The following is an 18043-nucleotide window of genomic DNA, read 5'->3' as shown; positions in this document are numbered from 1 at the left end:
TCCCCAGCCCTTCCTGGGGGCCTACAGGAGAATGTTCCCCGAATGCACAGGTATTGCAGGCAAAATGTGTGAAGATGAATTTCTTGAGTTTGCCCTTTAGCTTCAGAAAAGAAGACCCTAAAAGAGCACTTAAAAAACAAGAGAGAGAAACAAACAAAAGCCCTCAGGCAGAATTGTAGCAACTGAAAATGCACTTTCTTACACAATCCCCAGACAGAGGCTCATTCTCTGCATTTAATAGTTGCTCAACTCTGCCAGGCCAGGAGGCTTCTAGGTGTTCACTAAGGCCCCTTAAAGGAGGAGATTCATTTGCAAATGAATCTAACCTAAGCTCAGGGAGACTGGCTTCTGGGTGTGATGAAGAATAATCTTTGGGGATTATTTATAATCACAAGGGGAGACTTGTAAGGACCCATTTTCCTAGACTTGGAAATGGAGCAGAAGGATCACTGGTGTCCCTGTGAGCTGAGGCCTAGAGCTGCCCAATCCGGGTCAATCTCATTCTCTGATTCAACTTTCTGGAGGTGCAGAAGGGAGTGTGCCTTTGATTTTATCATTCCTGATGGATTCAGGTATTTTAGGTTCTGTAAGGGCAGCTGTTAACAGAACTGATTCTTGCCTAATAAGAACACATACAGAGTTTGTCCTGTAGAGATGTAAAATGAGAAGACTCAATGCACAACATATTTAATGAAAGGAAAATAAAGATTCTTGTGAACACCACCAAAAAAATATCACATCTCCTCTCCTTAGCACCTAGGCCTCTTTTATTCTGTTCTATAATATTTTTTATGGGTCATCACCTTCTCACATTCGTTATAGTTAATGTTTGTATGTTTGCTGTTTACTCATCTCTCCTCCTGCTAAAATGGAAGCTTCACCAGGGCAGAGGTTTTGGTCTCATTTGTTCCCTAGTGTATCCCAGAGTTTAGGTATCTGGTGCCAGGTGCATGGTAGGTGCTCAAGAAATACTTGCCAAATGAAAATTTCCCTTAACTTCAATGACTTTCAAACACTTTTGACCTTGCTCCGCAGTAAGGAAGTCATTTTGCATGTTGACACATACAGTTCAGAAACAGAAGTTGCTGGAAGCAGTTGTTCCTCACCCTGACTGCATGCCGTGCCCTCTGGTTTTTGCTGCTCAGTTCTGTCCTATTTGAATTTTCAAAATTGCTGCAACTTCTCATGACTTGATTTCACCCCTGGGATCTGTAGTATGAAAACTCTTGAATGAAGACCATGGAGAAACTGTTACCGCCTAAGTCAGATGGGGAAGAGGGTAAAAGGCTGGGCAGATTACTTTCTATCGTCGGCTACTCCGTGAAACGTATTTCATATTTCTGTAATTTGACGCGGTCTGACAATGTAGAAACCTTTGCACACGCACATGTCGCTTTTTCTTTAGGTGAAAGGTGTCCTCTAAGGTAAAGGAAATTGAGTTATTTCAAAAGCAAAGAGCTCTCCATGAGCCTGTGAGCTGATAAATGACCTTGAAGTCTCAGAGAGAGTGAGTCGGTTGGCATCTGCTGTTAATAATTGAAGGCAGGCGAGTTAGGTGAGCAGGCAGAGGTCAACTATTTAGTAAGTAAAGGTGACTATTATGGAAGAAAAATACTTTTCTCAATTTGTTGCATTCTCAGAGGAACTGTTCCATGAACGTATTATAGAATTACCTTGGCGATTATAATAAAGCTGTTTACTGGAAAGATCCCATGTAACTGAAGAACCACAGAATATTTTGCTGACCTTGTGAATACATCCCTTATCTGAGTCCTTCATCTTCTTGTCTCTTTCTCATTTAACCTGTTATCTCCCCTATACCATTCCTTCATTTTGTTGCTATTAGGAAAACAGATATAAAAACCAAGAATTTGATCTCCTCTGTGTCTGATAACAGTGTGATTAATGCACTAGATGAATTCTGGTCACAAGCCAGATATTCGGTTAACAGCCTAGTATCCATGATTTGGAAGGATTTTCATTGCAGCACGATTTAATATTAAATAGAATGATTTAACTGATGTTGATTAGTTTGGTACAGATAAATTAATGAGTCAAGAAACATAACTCCTGATTTATTATTTACCCACAGTGAGTTATGAAGTCATTTTTACATTGTTTGAAGGAAGTTTTTATTTATTTAAAAACAAATGAATAAGGCCTTTTATGTAACCAGATTTCTGGAAAAAATCTCGACAAAATGATCCTAAGTGGCAAAACTCCAAAATTATACAGTGACTTAAAAATTCTGTCTTGGCCATTGTCTTGCTTTTACAACTAGGGGAGAGAAAAGCATTTTACTGAGCGAGTTCTTTTAGAATCTCAAATTAGGTTACATGTGTGTTTAGTAGGAGTTCTCAGTTTATAAATGACCAACCCAAACTAAAACTAGGTTACGGAAGAACGTAGTACCAGGACCCTGGAATAATTTACACAATTGGGGAAGAGCTCCAGGGACTCTAGGAATTGGCATTGAAAATGAGCATTCCCATCAAGGAGGGCAATCTTTCTTCTCACACACATACACACACACACGTGCTTGGCTTGACTTCTTGACATCTCACTGCAGAGGGTCTTTTGCCATGTCAACAACTCCAGACTTACTTTCTTCCGCTCTACAAATAGGAGAGAAACTTGCCTCTGCTCCAGCAGAAACATCTCAGGGAAGGTTTCTCATTGACCTGTCTTGGGTCATTCAATATGGAGTTGAAATTGCATCTTGTCCTATGTATGTATATTTTATGTATGTACACAGGACTCCATAAATGAGGAATACTGCACGTGCTTTATAGCTAACTATAATTTATCAAAATGATTGATGATTTCAGCAAACAAATACTTTGTTCTATTTAATTCCTAATGTCTGGGTTATTTCAACTAATCCTTGTTGCTGCATTAGATTGTTTCAGAGATTCTAAAAATGATGACGGGCACATAATAGCTACTCAGTAAATATTTGATTTAAAGAACAAATTAATAATAAGTAAGTGAATATTGTTAGATGTTCAGGTTGTTTCAGTTCAACTCTTGCTGACGAAGAGTGTACAGTCATGGTGAAGGGGCACCAATTTGTGAAGAACTGTGAAGAACTGTGATATAGACTCGAACTACAATATGTTCAGGGTGTTATGGGAAAGAAACACCTAAATCCATCTGGGAAGCCAAAAGAGAACTGAGCTGTATTTGAGGAGTAAGATTTTTTTCAGTGAGTAACTGGTGAAAATAGCACTAGTAGTGGGTTGATTAGGGACTGCTTCTTGGAAGATGCCAATCTAAACCAGAAAGCAGAGAGGGATGTAGATAATAGAGGAAAAAGAGAATGTTATTTCAGGTTTGTTGGTTTGTCAACCAAGGAAGGTACAGCCCTGGGTGAGGGGGAATAAGAAATTGACGTGGCTGTAGTCAAAGAGCCAGGTTAGGGGGTGATCAGTATGAAACTGTACTGTTCATTTGTGGGAGGCCGGCGCTTGAGCTAGAAATTCTACCTACTTCATTTGCTAAGAAGTCCAAAATAAAGGCAATTGACCTTAGCTAGCTGCTGCCTAGTTCCATATTTTTTGTCTGATTGCGTGTCAGGAAGTGGATGTGAGGTCCTGGGCACGGGTCTGGGTAACTTTGGAGCAACTGCACACAGAGACTCATGGCTATTGTGTGGTTAACAGTTATGATGATTATTTGGGGGAACTTATTTATGTGCTTCATTACCTGCTGCTTTGTGCTTGAAATTCTGTCTGAAGTAATGCAGTTTATAATCCACATTGCTGTGCTGGTAGAAATACGAGGAGTAACTTGGTCCATTAATGTGAACATTAGGCTAGTTGGCAGGCATCCTTGTGTAACAGAACAGGTAGCAGTCTTCTAAGCACATCTTTTAAGTTTGCAATCATGATACTGTTCTTGAAGTTGTGGTGAAAGGTTGCCAGAAGGGAGAAAAGGGAATCTCCAGTGCTCTCTGAAATCTGTTTAGTCCTTTGACCTTTAATTTAGAACTAAAACAACATCTCAAGACCTCTTCTTGGGTAGGGAGCAGACACAAATTAGCTGCTTGAATGATTTTATATTAAGGGCTGCATTTCAGCTTTTTAACCATTGGTCTCAGTCAGTTTAATTAAGATTGCTTATAGGATTAAATTAATCCTCTAAGAATTATTCCATCTCAACAGAAACATATAAGGAAACTAGCAAAAGGTGGCGCATTCAGCATGGCCTCTGAAATGTATTTGAGTGATTGTTGATGCCATCCATGTCTTCTCCAGCTTTTGACTCATATTCCCAGCCACCAGCCAGGCATCTTTATTGACATGTCAAACCATGTCCTAAAGAGGACTTGTTCACTTCCCTTCTGCAATCCCTTACTTTCTGCTTTCTTTGTTTCTCTGATTTCTCTGATTCTTTTTTTCTCTTCCCTAGTCATATGTAACATCTAATTCATTAGCAAGTTCTGTTGACCCCACCTTCAGTGAGGGCCTAATTGGCTCCTTCTCACCATCTCCATTGGTCCAGTTAACATCATCTTTTGCCTGGGCTGCTGGCAGTAGCTAGCTGCTCAACTGGATTCCTTGCTTCCATCTTGCCCTCCCAGAGTCTATTCACCACGAAGCAGCCAGTGATCTTATAAAAATCATAGATCAAGTTACTTTACTACCACATTTGAATAATAAACTCACCTGGCTAGTCACAATTCTAAGTGTTTCCTTTGTATCGATTTATTTAATCTTCATAAGGATGTGAACATAAGACTCTGTTGTCATCCCTCTTTTACAGATGAGGAAACAGAGGCACAGAGAGTTAGACTTTGTGTCCGAGGTCACCCAGCCAGTAACGGTGCAGAATTAGAACAGTCTGACTGGGTCCACGCTGTTAACCATGGTGCTAAACCATCTAGTGACTTTCATTTAGAATAAAATCTGAACTCCTTGCTGGGTTCGGCGAGGCCGGGTCCATCTGGTCCAGCGCCCCCAGAAGCCAGGACGGGCTTGCAAGAGAAGTCAGTAGGGGCTTGAGAGCGGAACCGGCGAAGGGAAGAAGCAAGCGAGGCTGCCATCTCAGCCTGACCCCCGGGAGAGCTCCACATCCCAGTTTTGGGCGGCCCAGCCGGACCTTTGAACTCCCATGCCTGTCAATCACTGGCAACCGCTCACTGTGTCTGAGCAGTCCCAGGAGATATTCCCTAAGCTTTCCCTTCAATGGGCCATGTTCCCTTCTGGCCTCAGATCTTTCTTTACATTTGCCTGATCCTCTGCCCGGACTGTCCCCTCTACACATCTTATTTACATCCTCCATTTATCCTGTTCTTGATAATGATCTCTCTTCAAGCGCGCGTCCTCAAAGAAGCCTTTTGCATCTAAACTGTACACCCCCAGCCCAATCCCTGCCACCATCTGTCTTTTTACTCAGCTTTATTTCATTTGTTCCTCTTCTTCATGATATAGCTTATTCCACCATTTTTCTTTCAGTCTGTCTGAGACTTTATATTTGAAGTGTATTTCTTATACACAGAATGTAACTGGAACTTATTTCTCAGAATCTAGTTTGATAGTATCTGTCTTTTGGGACATTTAGTCTATTTTTATTTGAGTAGTTATTGATATAATGGGGTTTATGTTTATCATCTTGCTATTTGTTTTCTGTTTGTCCCATTCGTTTTTTGTTTCTTTATGCATTCTTTTGGGTAAATCAAATTTTTTAGTATTTAATTTTCCTTATCTTACTGATGTTTTAGGTATAACTTTGAATATATTTTTGTGGTTTCTTTAGAGATGATAATTTTCATCCTTATATTGTCTATTATGAATTGCTATTGTTAATCCCATTCAATAATACTTTCATTTTATATTTTTTACTTGTCAGTTCTAGAATATTTGTTTCTCCATTTTTCTGTTGCTATTCCCTATTTGGTCACTCTTTATATCTATCTTTTCCTTGAAATCCTTGAACATATCTGTGATAGCTAACTTAAAATCCTTCTTAGTCATCTTGGCTGCGGTTTCTGTTTCTCTTGAGCACTTTCCCCCCTCTTATTTAATGTTTTCATTTTCCTGCTGTTTCGATGTCATCATTTTTTTTTGTTATACCTTGGACAATATAAATAATACATGATAGAGTCTGGCTTGTGTTGTCTTTAAAGGGTGTGCTATTTTGTTCTGCCAAGCAGTTTAATTATCAAAGGATTCTCTTGGACCTGCCAGGCTTGGCTTTAGTCTTTGTTAGAGCTGATCTGTTCAGTTTTGTCTTTACTCATCACCTGTGAGCTTTTTGGGTTTCAGATGAATGTCTGAAATGCTCAGTTGTATTTGTTTACTGTGGCTCTCCTAAACTGCAATCTCAGCTCTGCACAACCTTTGGCATTCAGCTCTCAGACCTGTGGCAGCTGCTCTTTGTTAGGCCTTATGGAATCTCACCTTATGCGTATTTACCAAGGACCCTCAGGAAATCCCTGTGCAGAGTTCTGGAACCTTCCTTTGTGCAGCTTTCTTCTCAAGATGGTGACCTGCTTCTACAGTCCTTATCAATGACTTCTGCCTTCACATTTCAGCAAAAACTGCTGTGTATTTCTTGGGCTTCATTTTTCTCACCTAGATCTGGAACATGACCCAAGGCAGAAAGCTGGAGTGGAAATGGAGCCCACTTCCCATTTTTAAATATCTTATTTGTGTGAAATTATGTGTTGTCTCTGTAAAGTTTACAAGTAGGTAAATAACAAGGAGCTTACAAATTTGTTTTTAAAATAAGGTACCATTTATATACAATCTTATGATGGTTTCACATGAGCAACATTGTGGTTACAACATTCACCCATGTTATCAAGCCCCCCCACACCCCATTGCAGTCACTGTCCATAGCATAGTAAGACGCTATAGGGTCACTGCTTGTCTTCTCTGTGCTATGCTGCCTTCCCTGTGACCCACCTATATTATGTGTCAAGGAGCTTACAATTTAGCCAGACAGAAAATGTCTATATGTGCCATGAAATTCAGAGTATTTTGCTTGACTTCCCGATTTTGGTGCTACTAGCTGATTGGTAGAAAGATATACAAGATCTATTTTTTTCTAGATTTTTCAGACCCTAGATTTCAAAATCTACATTGAGGCTGGGAAAGAAGTAAGGTGGATGTCACACACCAGTGATTCTTATGCCTCAGACTGGATCCTTAGTGCATTTTGAAGCAATGCAGTATTATTCTCAGAGAGCAGCCATGCTAACATCTAAATTTATTTATTTTTTGATAGTGTGTGACTGAACATTCTCTGTCTTTCAAGGTCTCAGGAACAAAGTACAACCAGGGTATCTTATGAGTTTGCCTGCCATTGCTCTGAAAAATGTTTCCTTCTGTCACAGACCCTTTGATCTGGTTCTTACTGCCAGCCTTCATCTCTCCATATCTGTGTATTAAATACTTATTCTGCCCCAGGCACTGTGTTAGAATCTGAGACTAGAGAGATGAAAGATCTAATGAATGCCTTTGAAACACCTACAATCTAGATGCTTAAACAAATGCAACCTAATATGGGGTAAGGTCTTTGACATAAGCCAGCTGTAGAGACACATAGAATAGACATTTAAGGGTGGGGAGAGGAAAACGTCAGGGAAGGCTTCCTGGAGGTGGTGATGTTTTGAAGTGGGGACAAGACTGAGTGGAATAGGAGCAGTTGAAACATGAGAGAGGTGCGCCTATTAAAGCATGGAGGCCTGGGGATTTCAGAACTACATGTAGGGGTCAGTGTGCCTGGGACTTGGGATCTGAGACAGCAACAGTAGGGCAGGGTAAAGAACAATTAATCAGGGTTAATTAGACCACAGCTTTCAAATAAACATCATGGACAGTTCAAGCAGGGCCTGTCATCAACTCTTAAGAGCTATTTTCCTTTTTTGAATTTTAATAGCTTTCTTACAAAGCATGTACATGGTAGGAAATGAAAAAATATAGAAAAGCAAAATGAAGAGAATTATACCACCCACAATCCTGCTATAAAGCCTCTTTTAACAAGTTATGAATCCTTCTAGATCTTTATGTACATACTATTTTGTAATAGAAATGCTATTAACTCTACTTAGTGATTTGTAATCTGCTTTTTGTTCAGTTAGTATTTTAGAAACATTTTCGGTCTGTTTATAGACATCCTTCTGTATTTATAATGTCTGAGTCATTGTATACCTTTAGTCATGCCATAAGGTATTAAAAAATACATATATGGGTGTAAATATTTGAATATTGGAAATTTCAATTGTTTTCAATATTTTGCTGTTAGACATACTATTTAGATGAATAGTCTTACTCATATTCTTAATTATTTCCCTGAGTCCTTGTCAATAGCTTTATTAAATCCTAATCTTAAAATAGTAGGCTTATAGGATTAGCATACCTGACATAATTAGAAAGCAATGCAAAACTGTACATAACCGTCTCCCTGTTAATCATCCTTCGTTATCGCAACATCCTAAATGGTGACCCTCTTACGCCTTGCTCACAATGGTTGATTACTCAAACCTACCATTAAAAATGGAAAGAACTGTCTCATGAAGAGGTGATAAAGTAGAGTTCAGTTTAGCTTAACAGACAACAGAGCCTCTGTGTGGCAGGGAAGGGGTGAGGGACCTCCTCAGGGTGCTCAGTCTGGGCACGGAGGCATCATTACCTAGCGTGATGATGTCAGAGAAGGAGCTTGAGACACAGAGGGCCCCTGGAGGAGGGATGAGCAGCTCCGAGGGGCAGGTGGGCTGGGGGAAAAGATGCTGTGCGCCCGGGGACCACTAAGCCTGCTGCTGTAGAGTGCAGTCAAATAAGAGAGCAAATGGAGGGTTTTGCAGTGGGGTGAGTTGAAAAGCCAAACGATATCTAAGGTGCTTTCTGTATTAGGGTTCTCCAGAGAAACAGAACCAAGAGGTTATCTGTCTATCTATCTATCTGTCTGTCTATCTATCTATCTATCTATCTATCTATCTATCTATCTATCTATCTATCTATCTATCTATCTATCTATATCTATCTATCTAATCTATCATCTATCTATTTATCTATCATCTATCTATCTATCTATCTATCTCTGTATCTATATAGAAAGGTTTAATTTTAGGGATTGGGTCATGTAGATGTCATGGAAACAGACATCTCACAGTCAGCTGTCTACAAGCTGGAGGTCCAGGCAAGCTGGTGGTGTCATCCTAATACAAACCCAAAGGCCCGAGGACCAGGGGAGCCAGCTGTGCACGTCCCAGTCCAAGCCCCGAGTCCTGAGGGCCAGGACAGCCAACGTCCCGCGGCAGGAGAAGGTGGATGTCACAGCTCAGCCAGAGAGCACGTTCGCCCTTCCTTCTCCTTTTTGTTCTGTTTAGGTCCTCAATGCATTGGGAGATGCCCGCCCACATTGGTGAGGGTGACCTTCTTTACACAATCTACCAACTCACATACTAATCTCTTCCAGAAATACTCTCATAGGCACACTCAGAAATAATGTTGTGGTTTTGTTATTAAATTAACATTTGTTAAGTGGAGCACACCGTGCGGTATAGTGAGCCCTGGTTCAACAACAGACCACAAAAGAAACTGGAATAGAGAAGGCTGCTGCCCACAGGTCCTGGAGGAAGTACACGGCCTTGAGGGTCCAAATGGGGAGGTCGAGGCAGAAGGTGGACAGAGAGAGAGCACCTGGGAGACATGCCTTATTAGGGTTTGTGGATGGAGTGCTTTGGGGGTCCTGGGCTAAGACCAGATTGGTTAAATTAGACCCTAAAGAGGGTTGTGGTAAGCCCCCCAGGGGCCTTATCCAAGGTGCCCTTAAGGCACACAGGTGCTGGGAGGCGGGGGGGACTGCTCACGAGGGCTGTTGGTGAGGTCAGGTCAAGAACTTACAGTTGCTTGGGACTCTGCAGGCTGCTATCTAGGGGAGGGCATTGCATGTGGGGCTAGTGTCAGGTTAAGGTCCTGGCTGGCTGCTTGCCGACCCATTGAGAAATAGATGCTGAGGCAGCAATAGCGTGAGTAGCTTCGCTAAATTCTCCACAGAAGTTTTACCAGCTCTCTGGGGTCCTGTAGCCCAGTCAAGTTGACACACAAAATTAACCGTTACACTTCCCAATGCTACCAATTGAGTTCTCTAATAGAATCACTTTCACTTGCATCCTGTCATCATTTAATCCTTACAATGTCTGTACAGGAGAGTATATGCTACTCCCATCTGTACAAAGTACTACCTGAGGCTCACGCTGGCAGAGGGGAGAGGGGTTGGGGTCCAAACCCAGGCGTCTCCTAATCCAAACACCAGGTCTTTTCACGACATCACCTTGCTGCTGTGGGGCTGAATTCCTTAGCAGGTGGTGTTTTTTCTACCTGCTGTGCTTTCCTTCTTGGCCTGCCCATTCTTTAAGGAGAGAAGGAATAAGCATTCATAGAGACCTTGCAATGTACAAACTCTGTATTAGGCGTTTTACATACATTTTCTCATTTAATCCTCGTAACAGCCCTGTGAGAGACACAGGGAAGTTAGTCTCACCTGCCTAGGTTAAGTAATGTGGCCAAAGGCACACAAAAAAGTGACAGAGCAGGAGCTTTTCCTGACTTCAAAGACCACATGTGCACTTCTGCACAGCCCACATCATTCCTGTTCTCACTAAACGTCCACTAAGCCATGTCAAAGTACTTAGGGTTTGAAGAATGGCCAACAATCACAGACAATTCTATGGTTGGGTTGCTGTCATTCCTGCCTGACCCCTGCAGTCCACATTGTTGCACATGTCCTGTAGAGGTATGTCTGTCAGATTTAGGATAAGAGTGTAGATCTCAGTTGGGTCAAATTAGGAAAATCCCATAGTCCAACATCCTGAGTACTAGCCTGGACGGCTCCCTTTCTTTTCTGTTAAACTGTTAAAACAACATGATGAGATTTCTTGTCAATGGGAAAGAAAGAGAGGGGGTGGTACAGGTGAGGAAGATAAAGAAAGGCAGGTGACATCACTAAGCTAGCAGAGTAGCACGATTAAGCCTCGGTTTCTTGAATCACATGTGCAAATGCCACTATTCTGATCAAGATTTTATTCTCCATTTTCTTCTTAGCATAGAGATAGCTGCTTCAGGTTATGAAAAAATGCACTCAGTGAAATGAAGCATGGTAGATATTTACTAAGAAACTAAAAAGAAAAGTTAGACATAAATTATTTTTTTCCATTGAAATGCTTGGCTGAACTTGCAAGAATGGTGTGATGAGGCCATTCTTGGACGCTGACATGAACCAAGAGTAGAATATTTAGGAGGAGACGTGAGGATCTTTGGCATATGAATTGAAAGTGCTCCTGAAGGCCCAGGGAGTGGAATGAAAACTGGCATGATCATTCTGGGGAGTATGAATCAAATAGAATTGCAGTAGAGTTTTCAAGGAAGGTATATGGGGTGAGTAGATGGCTGATAAACAGCCCTGGTGTTTGTAGAAAAATAGGGAGTTGTAAATCAAGGAATTCAAAAGCAAAGAGAAATATGATTCAAATAAGGGAGGAAGGACAAAGCTATAATGCTCACTCTTCTTTGTAAATAAAGAGGGAACAAATGAAAATAAGATATCAGAAGTCAGTAAGATTTTATAAAGTTGGTTTTATGGAAGCAAAGCCTGTTTCATTGGTGCAGGCAACTCCCAGCCGAGGGCTGACTAACTATGGACAACGGATCTCCTCAAAGCTGTATGTAGGCGACTTTTGCTCTTGGCTTGTACCTTGTACTCTGGGCCCCCTGGGAAGCCAGCATTGTCCCAGAATTCTGGAGGGCGGGCCAAGGTTAGATATTAAGGTTGCTTCATTAATTTATTGCACCGACTCTCCTTAGAGAAGAACAAAGATTGTGAGAAGAGGTGTTAGAATTTTAGCTATGAGAGATGAATGCAAAATATTAAATTGGCTCCCAGCAGCTTGAGCCGACTTCAAAACTCCCAGTCTCTTAGGATAAAAAAATATAATCCTATTTAGAAATTCCTGGTGTGATCACAGATGCGGGACTCGTTCTTTTCACGAAGCCTAGTAATTAAAAAGTACATAATCCAAAGTCAATTAAGCAGTAAGATATTATAACAAATTCTTACTCTATTAACTTTTCAGAGTGTGAATAATCACTACACATTCAACCCAAGAAATGCACATTTTCCACTGGCCGCTGGAAAACAGTGGAAATAATTCCAGTCTGGTAGCAGCTCACCGTGGCTGACCCACCTCTGAAATAATTTATTGGTTCCAAGTGACTTTTACATTGTGGGATTGGCCATTAGGTTAGGCTTGATGAGAAACAGATAACAACTAGAGTTGGGATTCAAATATGTATTATAATTCTCCTCCCAATCAGAGATAGATTGACGGTGGTTTTTCTCTTCATAGGCTCATGCCAAAATCTGGCATCTCTACAATGCGTCTTTCCGTCCCACTCAGGGAGGCCGAGTGTCCATCGCCCTGAGCTCTCACTGGATCAGTCCTCGAGGAATGACCGACCATAGCATCAAAGAATGTCAAAAATCTCTTGACTTTGTGCTAGGCTGGTTTGCCAAACCCATATTTATTGATGGTGACTACCCTGAGAGTATGAAGAATAATCTTTCGTCTCTTCTGCCCGATTTTACTGAATCTGAGAAAAAGTTCATCAAGGGAACAGCCGACTTTTTTGCCCTTTCTTTCGGACCAACCTTGAGTTTTCAGCTGTTGGACCCTCACATGAAGTTCCACCAGCTGGAATCCCCCAGCCTGAGGCAGCTCCTCTCCTGGATTGACCTGGAATATAACCACCCCCAAATATTTATTGTGGAAAATGGCTGGTTTGTTTCTGGGACCACCAAGCGGGAGGATGCCAAACATATGTATTACCTCAAAAAATTCATAATGGAAACCTTAAAAGGTAGGATTGAGGCTAAAATTCTTACTTCCTACCAAAAGACACCGAAGGAAAAAATCTTTAAGATGATCTGTGATAAACTATGTCAATTTATAGTTTCTAATTGTCATGTAGAAATTCAGTGTGGCAGTAGTTGAATGCATTTGCGTCACACCTTTCTCATCTGGGGCCTTGAGAAACTTAATTTTTAAAATTTTGTAAAAGAGAGATCAGGTTATAATGTGTGAAATTACTCTGCTTTCAGAGTTACTACTGTAGATTTTAGATTCTGTTAAGGATTAAGTAACTCCTAGGATATCTAGATCTCCGTATATATGTTCCTGGGTTCTTTATCGCTTGTACTGAATAAAAACACTTTTTAAGGAAAAAGGTATATCAGCATTTTCTGGAGAAGATACTAAGTAGTTCGTGCTTTTAAAAACTTTATTCATTTATTGCATCAGGCGCAATGCTGATGTGCTTAGGGTAGAAAGTGGAACACGACGTCTTCTCAGGCTGGAAGAGTACCCCCTGGAAATAAGGGAAATCCAAGTAAAAAGTTATTGGGGATAAGGCCATTTGTGAAGACATTAATTTGCAGTTATCTAGGTTCCATTAGAGCCTTTGTCAGTCAGAAAGGTCGTTGGTTTACCAAACAATACGCATGATATGTACTTGATTTCCTTAAATAGTAAAGCCCTCCTGAATCACATTGCTCTTGCGCTGTCTTCCCTTTGCAGCCATCAGACTGGACGGCGTGGATGTCATCGGGTACACAGCGTGGTCTCTCGTGGATGGCTTCGAGTGGCACAGAGGCTACAGCATCAGACGTGGACTTTTCTACATCGACTTTCTAAGCCAGGATAAGAAGTTGTTGCCGAAGTCTTCAGCCTTGTTCTACCAAAAGCTGATAGAGAAAAACGGCTTCCCTCCTTTACCTGAAAGTCAACCCCTCGAAGGCACATTTGCCTGTGACTTTGCATGGGGAGTTGTTGACAACTACCTTCAGGTAAGCGAGCCGACGAAACCCATCAGCAGTGTGTCGCCAAGCCCTGTCGCTAGTAAGTAGTGTTTCCTTCTTAGGTTGTCTGGCAGCTGTCCGTGCTTTGGGCTAAACACAGTTCCTGAACGAGCTCACTCAGGGCACAGTTTTGAATGCTGCATCCTTCTCTTCAAAAATCGTCCTAGCTTCCTCTTGCATTTTAAATCAGCTCCAAAGGGGAACAAATGAAAAAGACAGGAATCTAAGATCTGATAAGATAGTAAAAAGATAAAATACTCTTAAGACAGTGCTGTTCAATCCTTTTTAAAGCAGTTGAGTTCTTCCATAAGCAAGGTATAACATGGAATTCCAAATTTATCTGAGATCTCAGTTGAGGGGCTGAGATGAGATTAAGGCAGGAACAACAGGCAGAAGCCCTCCCAGGGCATAACTGTGGACTCCCAAGCTTGTGGAAATACCTTGAGAATGAAAACCCTTCGAGAATAAAAAAAAACCCTTGCTCCAGTGATTCACTGATTAGAATGTCATTTCAGCAATGGTCACTGAAATGATAAGGAAGTTCTGCAAAATGGTCAACCGGTATTTATTGAGCACCTAGTACTTAGTGAGTCCTTGATATTACTTTTAATTCTCCCAATTTTAAAGGGATTTGCTTTCTAGAGTTTGACTGAATGCTTGGTAAGCACGCCTTGGAGGCTCAGCATGTATGAAGCCCATTGTTCGTTGGCATGCTCAGTGTGGTGTGGGCAGTGCACCCTGAGATGAGGAAGATGACCCCTGTTTTCCAAGGAGTCTATTCAGGCGCAGTGATGGGTGCACGAATAACAGGATGGGGTGGACAGGGTGTGGTAGTAAGTGAGCAGCGTGTTGCTGAGATGTTGCTGAACAGAATCTGAGTGAGAAAATAGAAATAGAGACGAAGGTCAGTCTCCATAGGCAAGCAATGGGATTTGGCATGTTGGGTGCTTTTAGCTAATTCACCGGTTCTGTAGGGGAGCAAAGAAGACTTCCTCTCTACCCTTTTGAGTTCTTAGCTGAGACCCTTGTAATAAAGCCGGATTAACAAGACAAACAGAAGTTTATTACATGTCTACCTCATTTATGTGGGGGAGATGCTCAGAGAAAAAAATGGATAACCCCCCAGGCGGCTTAAAATTCAGGCTTAAATTCCATCTTAATAGGGAAAAGGGAGGCAGGTATACAAATCTCTAAGGAGAGAGTAAATGATTTTTAGGAAAGGCGGATGGGGGGCCCGCAGAAGAATAGATGGGAGGGATGGGAGGGACGGCATGTGTCTGGCTGTGCGGTTGACTTATCGTCTCCTTTACTGTGACAAGAGTCAGTCTTCCCTGGTTGATGAGACACCCAGGGAGGGGACTGATGGCAACTGAGTCCCTGTTGGAGGGACCCGTCTGTAGGCAGATGAGGAGAGTTCACAGGCAGCCTCTCCATGCACTTGCTGTTTTTCAAGTGCCTGCAGTTCAAAATGATCAACATAGTGAAGGGCATATTTTGGGGTGCCATGCCCCAAATTCCTATGGTCATATTTTGGGCTGTATTTTCTGGTACCCTTCAGTTCAAAAGAAGTGTTTGGAAGAATGCTTGGGTCTGAGGAAAGACCCTCTGGTCGAACCGGGTTGCTGTCTACTTGTACATAACAAATTGAAATCTCCCACTCATAAGGAAATAAATGAACACCATCCTTAATACCTTTTTTTTGCTGGTTGCATTATTCTTATGTTTTTTTTCAGAACTCCAGGTAGTTTTAGGGCAGACTCCATTTAAACCCCTTCCTTTCACTTGGACGACCGAGGGGTGCTGCGTCAGCCAGGCTGTCTGAGCACAAAGGCAGCCCTCAGCCCCATCCTGTGCTGCCTGGGTCTCCCTCCCTCTGTCTTGTCTTCTCCCTCTGCTCACTGCTGTTTGGAGCCTCCCTCTCCTAATTTTCCTGCAAGTGGGATCCACAGTGGGTTCAAGTCGGATCTGAAGGGGCAGTAGTGCTCGTGAGGGAGATGGAAGGAAGGAGGGAGATCCCCCCGTGGTCCCTCCTTCCTTTATTTGCGTCTGGGGAGTTTGGTCCCTGGCCCTTGTCTTCTCTCTTGACCTTCTGCCATGCCCCATGCCCTGCTGGGCCCTGGGCCCCTAGTCACTGAGGGCTCCTGCTCTGCCCTGATCTGGGACAGCAGCCCAAGCTTGGCAGGTAATTCCCAGTTGAGCCCTTGCTGAAGAAAATTGTGTGTCAGGATTGCTGTGCCGATGGCGTCCACACAGGGAAGAGTGGGAGGTTGGAGGGGGGCTTTCTCCCCCGCTCCGCTCCCCATCCAAGCACCATGTTTGCCTTGAGAACTGGTAAGGACGGAGGAATTTTGCAGAGTGCTTCCTGTTTCCTCAAGAGAGAAGAGAAGCTCAGGGCAGATGCAGCAAGCATGGCAGTGAAGAGGAAGGGAGACGGGGAGAGAGTTCTTTTTGGGCTCCTTAGCAGCAGTTGTTTTAGAATTTGTTCTAATACCAGCCCTTCGTCAGCCCCAGACCTTTGCTCTTAGACTGCACTGTGGTTTTGCCTCTCAGCTCAGGGTCACCCCTCCACCCAGTGGGGGCCCCCCAGACCTCTCCTATGCAGAACCAATGAAACCCCAACTTACGTCACTCCCAAACGCACAGTGGACGTGAGCTTCTCCAGAAGCTCTTTAGTGGGAAAAGGCTGCAACTTCTATTTTATTCTTCCTGCTTTCCACCTTGAGCCTGGTATTATTGTTGACAGTGCCCTTTCCCAAGCCAACTTCCTGACTGACAAAGTGAAACAAGGTTTTCTTAGGGTAGTTCTGAGGAGTGTATATGTATGCTTTAGTTTACAAGAAGTCTTCTCTACTTTTAATATATAATATGAAAGTCCTGAGAAGTGATTTTTAAACCATTAATATTTATCTTTTCCCTCCTGGCTAGTATTTCAAACTCTTATATTAATGAAACATACATTTCACCTGAAAAACTTTAGAGAGACTGTCCCACTAAGCACGAAGCCTGTCCGATGTCTGACGTCTGACCGTAGGCTTATTACACGGATTGTCACTGCAATTGGACCTAATTTCCCAGAAGATAGGTTCATTTTCCCATACCACTAATGCTCATAGTAAATATAGGTACAGAAATTGTTGCATACTGGGGACTTAGGGCTTCTTTAACATTGGCTGCCGTTAGGAGAAAGTTCCTTCCATCATACACTAAATACATACTTTATACTCATTTCTTCTAAGAAGTTCAATTTTATTATTTCATTTTTTATTAAGAAATAAGTCAATGAATTAATGGAGGTTAGATAGAATTTTGCCTAAATACTCATTTCTAAATGTTCTGTATTTTTGAGAAATAGATTTTCCCCAGCAATGACAGTTTAGTTGCTCGTATTTGTTTTTAAATGGACTGAATAAAAGCTGTTGTTTTAGAACAACAATGATGGCAGAAAGCTTACAAATTTAGTCAACTCAGAGCTCTAGAAAAATAACTCAGAGAATTCCTTCAAGCTATAAACACTTTCAAAGGAGCCTGCAAATATTTTCTCTCGGAAAGCCAAGGAGACATGATTTGTGGGTGCATCTCGCTAGAAAAATAGTTCTGACAGCATTCCCACAGAATTAGGGGAAATGCATTCGTGGGTGATCTACAAGGGACAATTCTCCAGAAAAAGCAATTTCCTTTTGATTCGCTGGCTTTTATTACTTTCCTTTATAAACAGCACTGACCCCACAAGAGAAACAGCAGCTCACTTGCAACAGGCCTGTAAAATGCAGTGAGACCTCTGCTGGAGCCCCGGGGCGGGTGTGTCTGACCCCCGCTTTATAAAGGGGGCCAAACCAATGAACCTGCTCAAGCCTGGTTATTTCTGAGGAGAAAACTAGCTTAGGCAGCAGGTCCTTGGGATGAACTTTCAGTGTGCACCCCACCCCCACCCAGGTTGCATGTAGAGGGAAGATTTTCTGATTTTGATTTTTCACTGGCTTCCCATTTCCTCAACACTTAGTCTCATTTTGGAGGCTTATATGTCAGATGACTGAGAACCATTATTGTCATGATCATTCCAGAAAAATAATTAAAAAATTTTTTTAATTCTTGTAAAATATCCCATTCTGGGTGGAAGACTATACTGCCTCTATTTCCGGTCTCTATCACGTTCTCCCATCAGCCGGATTGAATCTGTTGAATT

General features: G+C 42.0%; 1 protein-coding gene across 1 annotated transcript in view; it reads left to right on the top strand.

Moving 5' to 3' along the window:
• The window catches only part of KL (klotho), a 72522-nt gene that overhangs the window by 18404 nt on the left and 36075 nt on the right, over nucleotides 1–18043 (top strand). Inside the window, exons 2-3 of the mRNA XM_036904758.2 lie at nucleotides 12353–12863; nucleotides 13580–13848. Of these exons, the coding sequence (XP_036760653.2) occupies nucleotides 12353–12863; nucleotides 13580–13848 (780 nt within the window). The remainder of the gene's footprint in view (nucleotides 1–12352; nucleotides 12864–13579; nucleotides 13849–18043) is intronic.

Source organism: Manis pentadactyla, chromosome 2 (assembly GCF_030020395.1).
Source record: "Manis pentadactyla isolate mManPen7 chromosome 2, mManPen7.hap1, whole genome shotgun sequence".
Taxonomy (NCBI): Eukaryota; Metazoa; Chordata; class Mammalia; order Pholidota; family Manidae; genus Manis; species Manis pentadactyla.
Note: the sequence above shows the minus strand (reverse complement) of the source record. Positions and strands in the feature narration are given on the sequence as shown.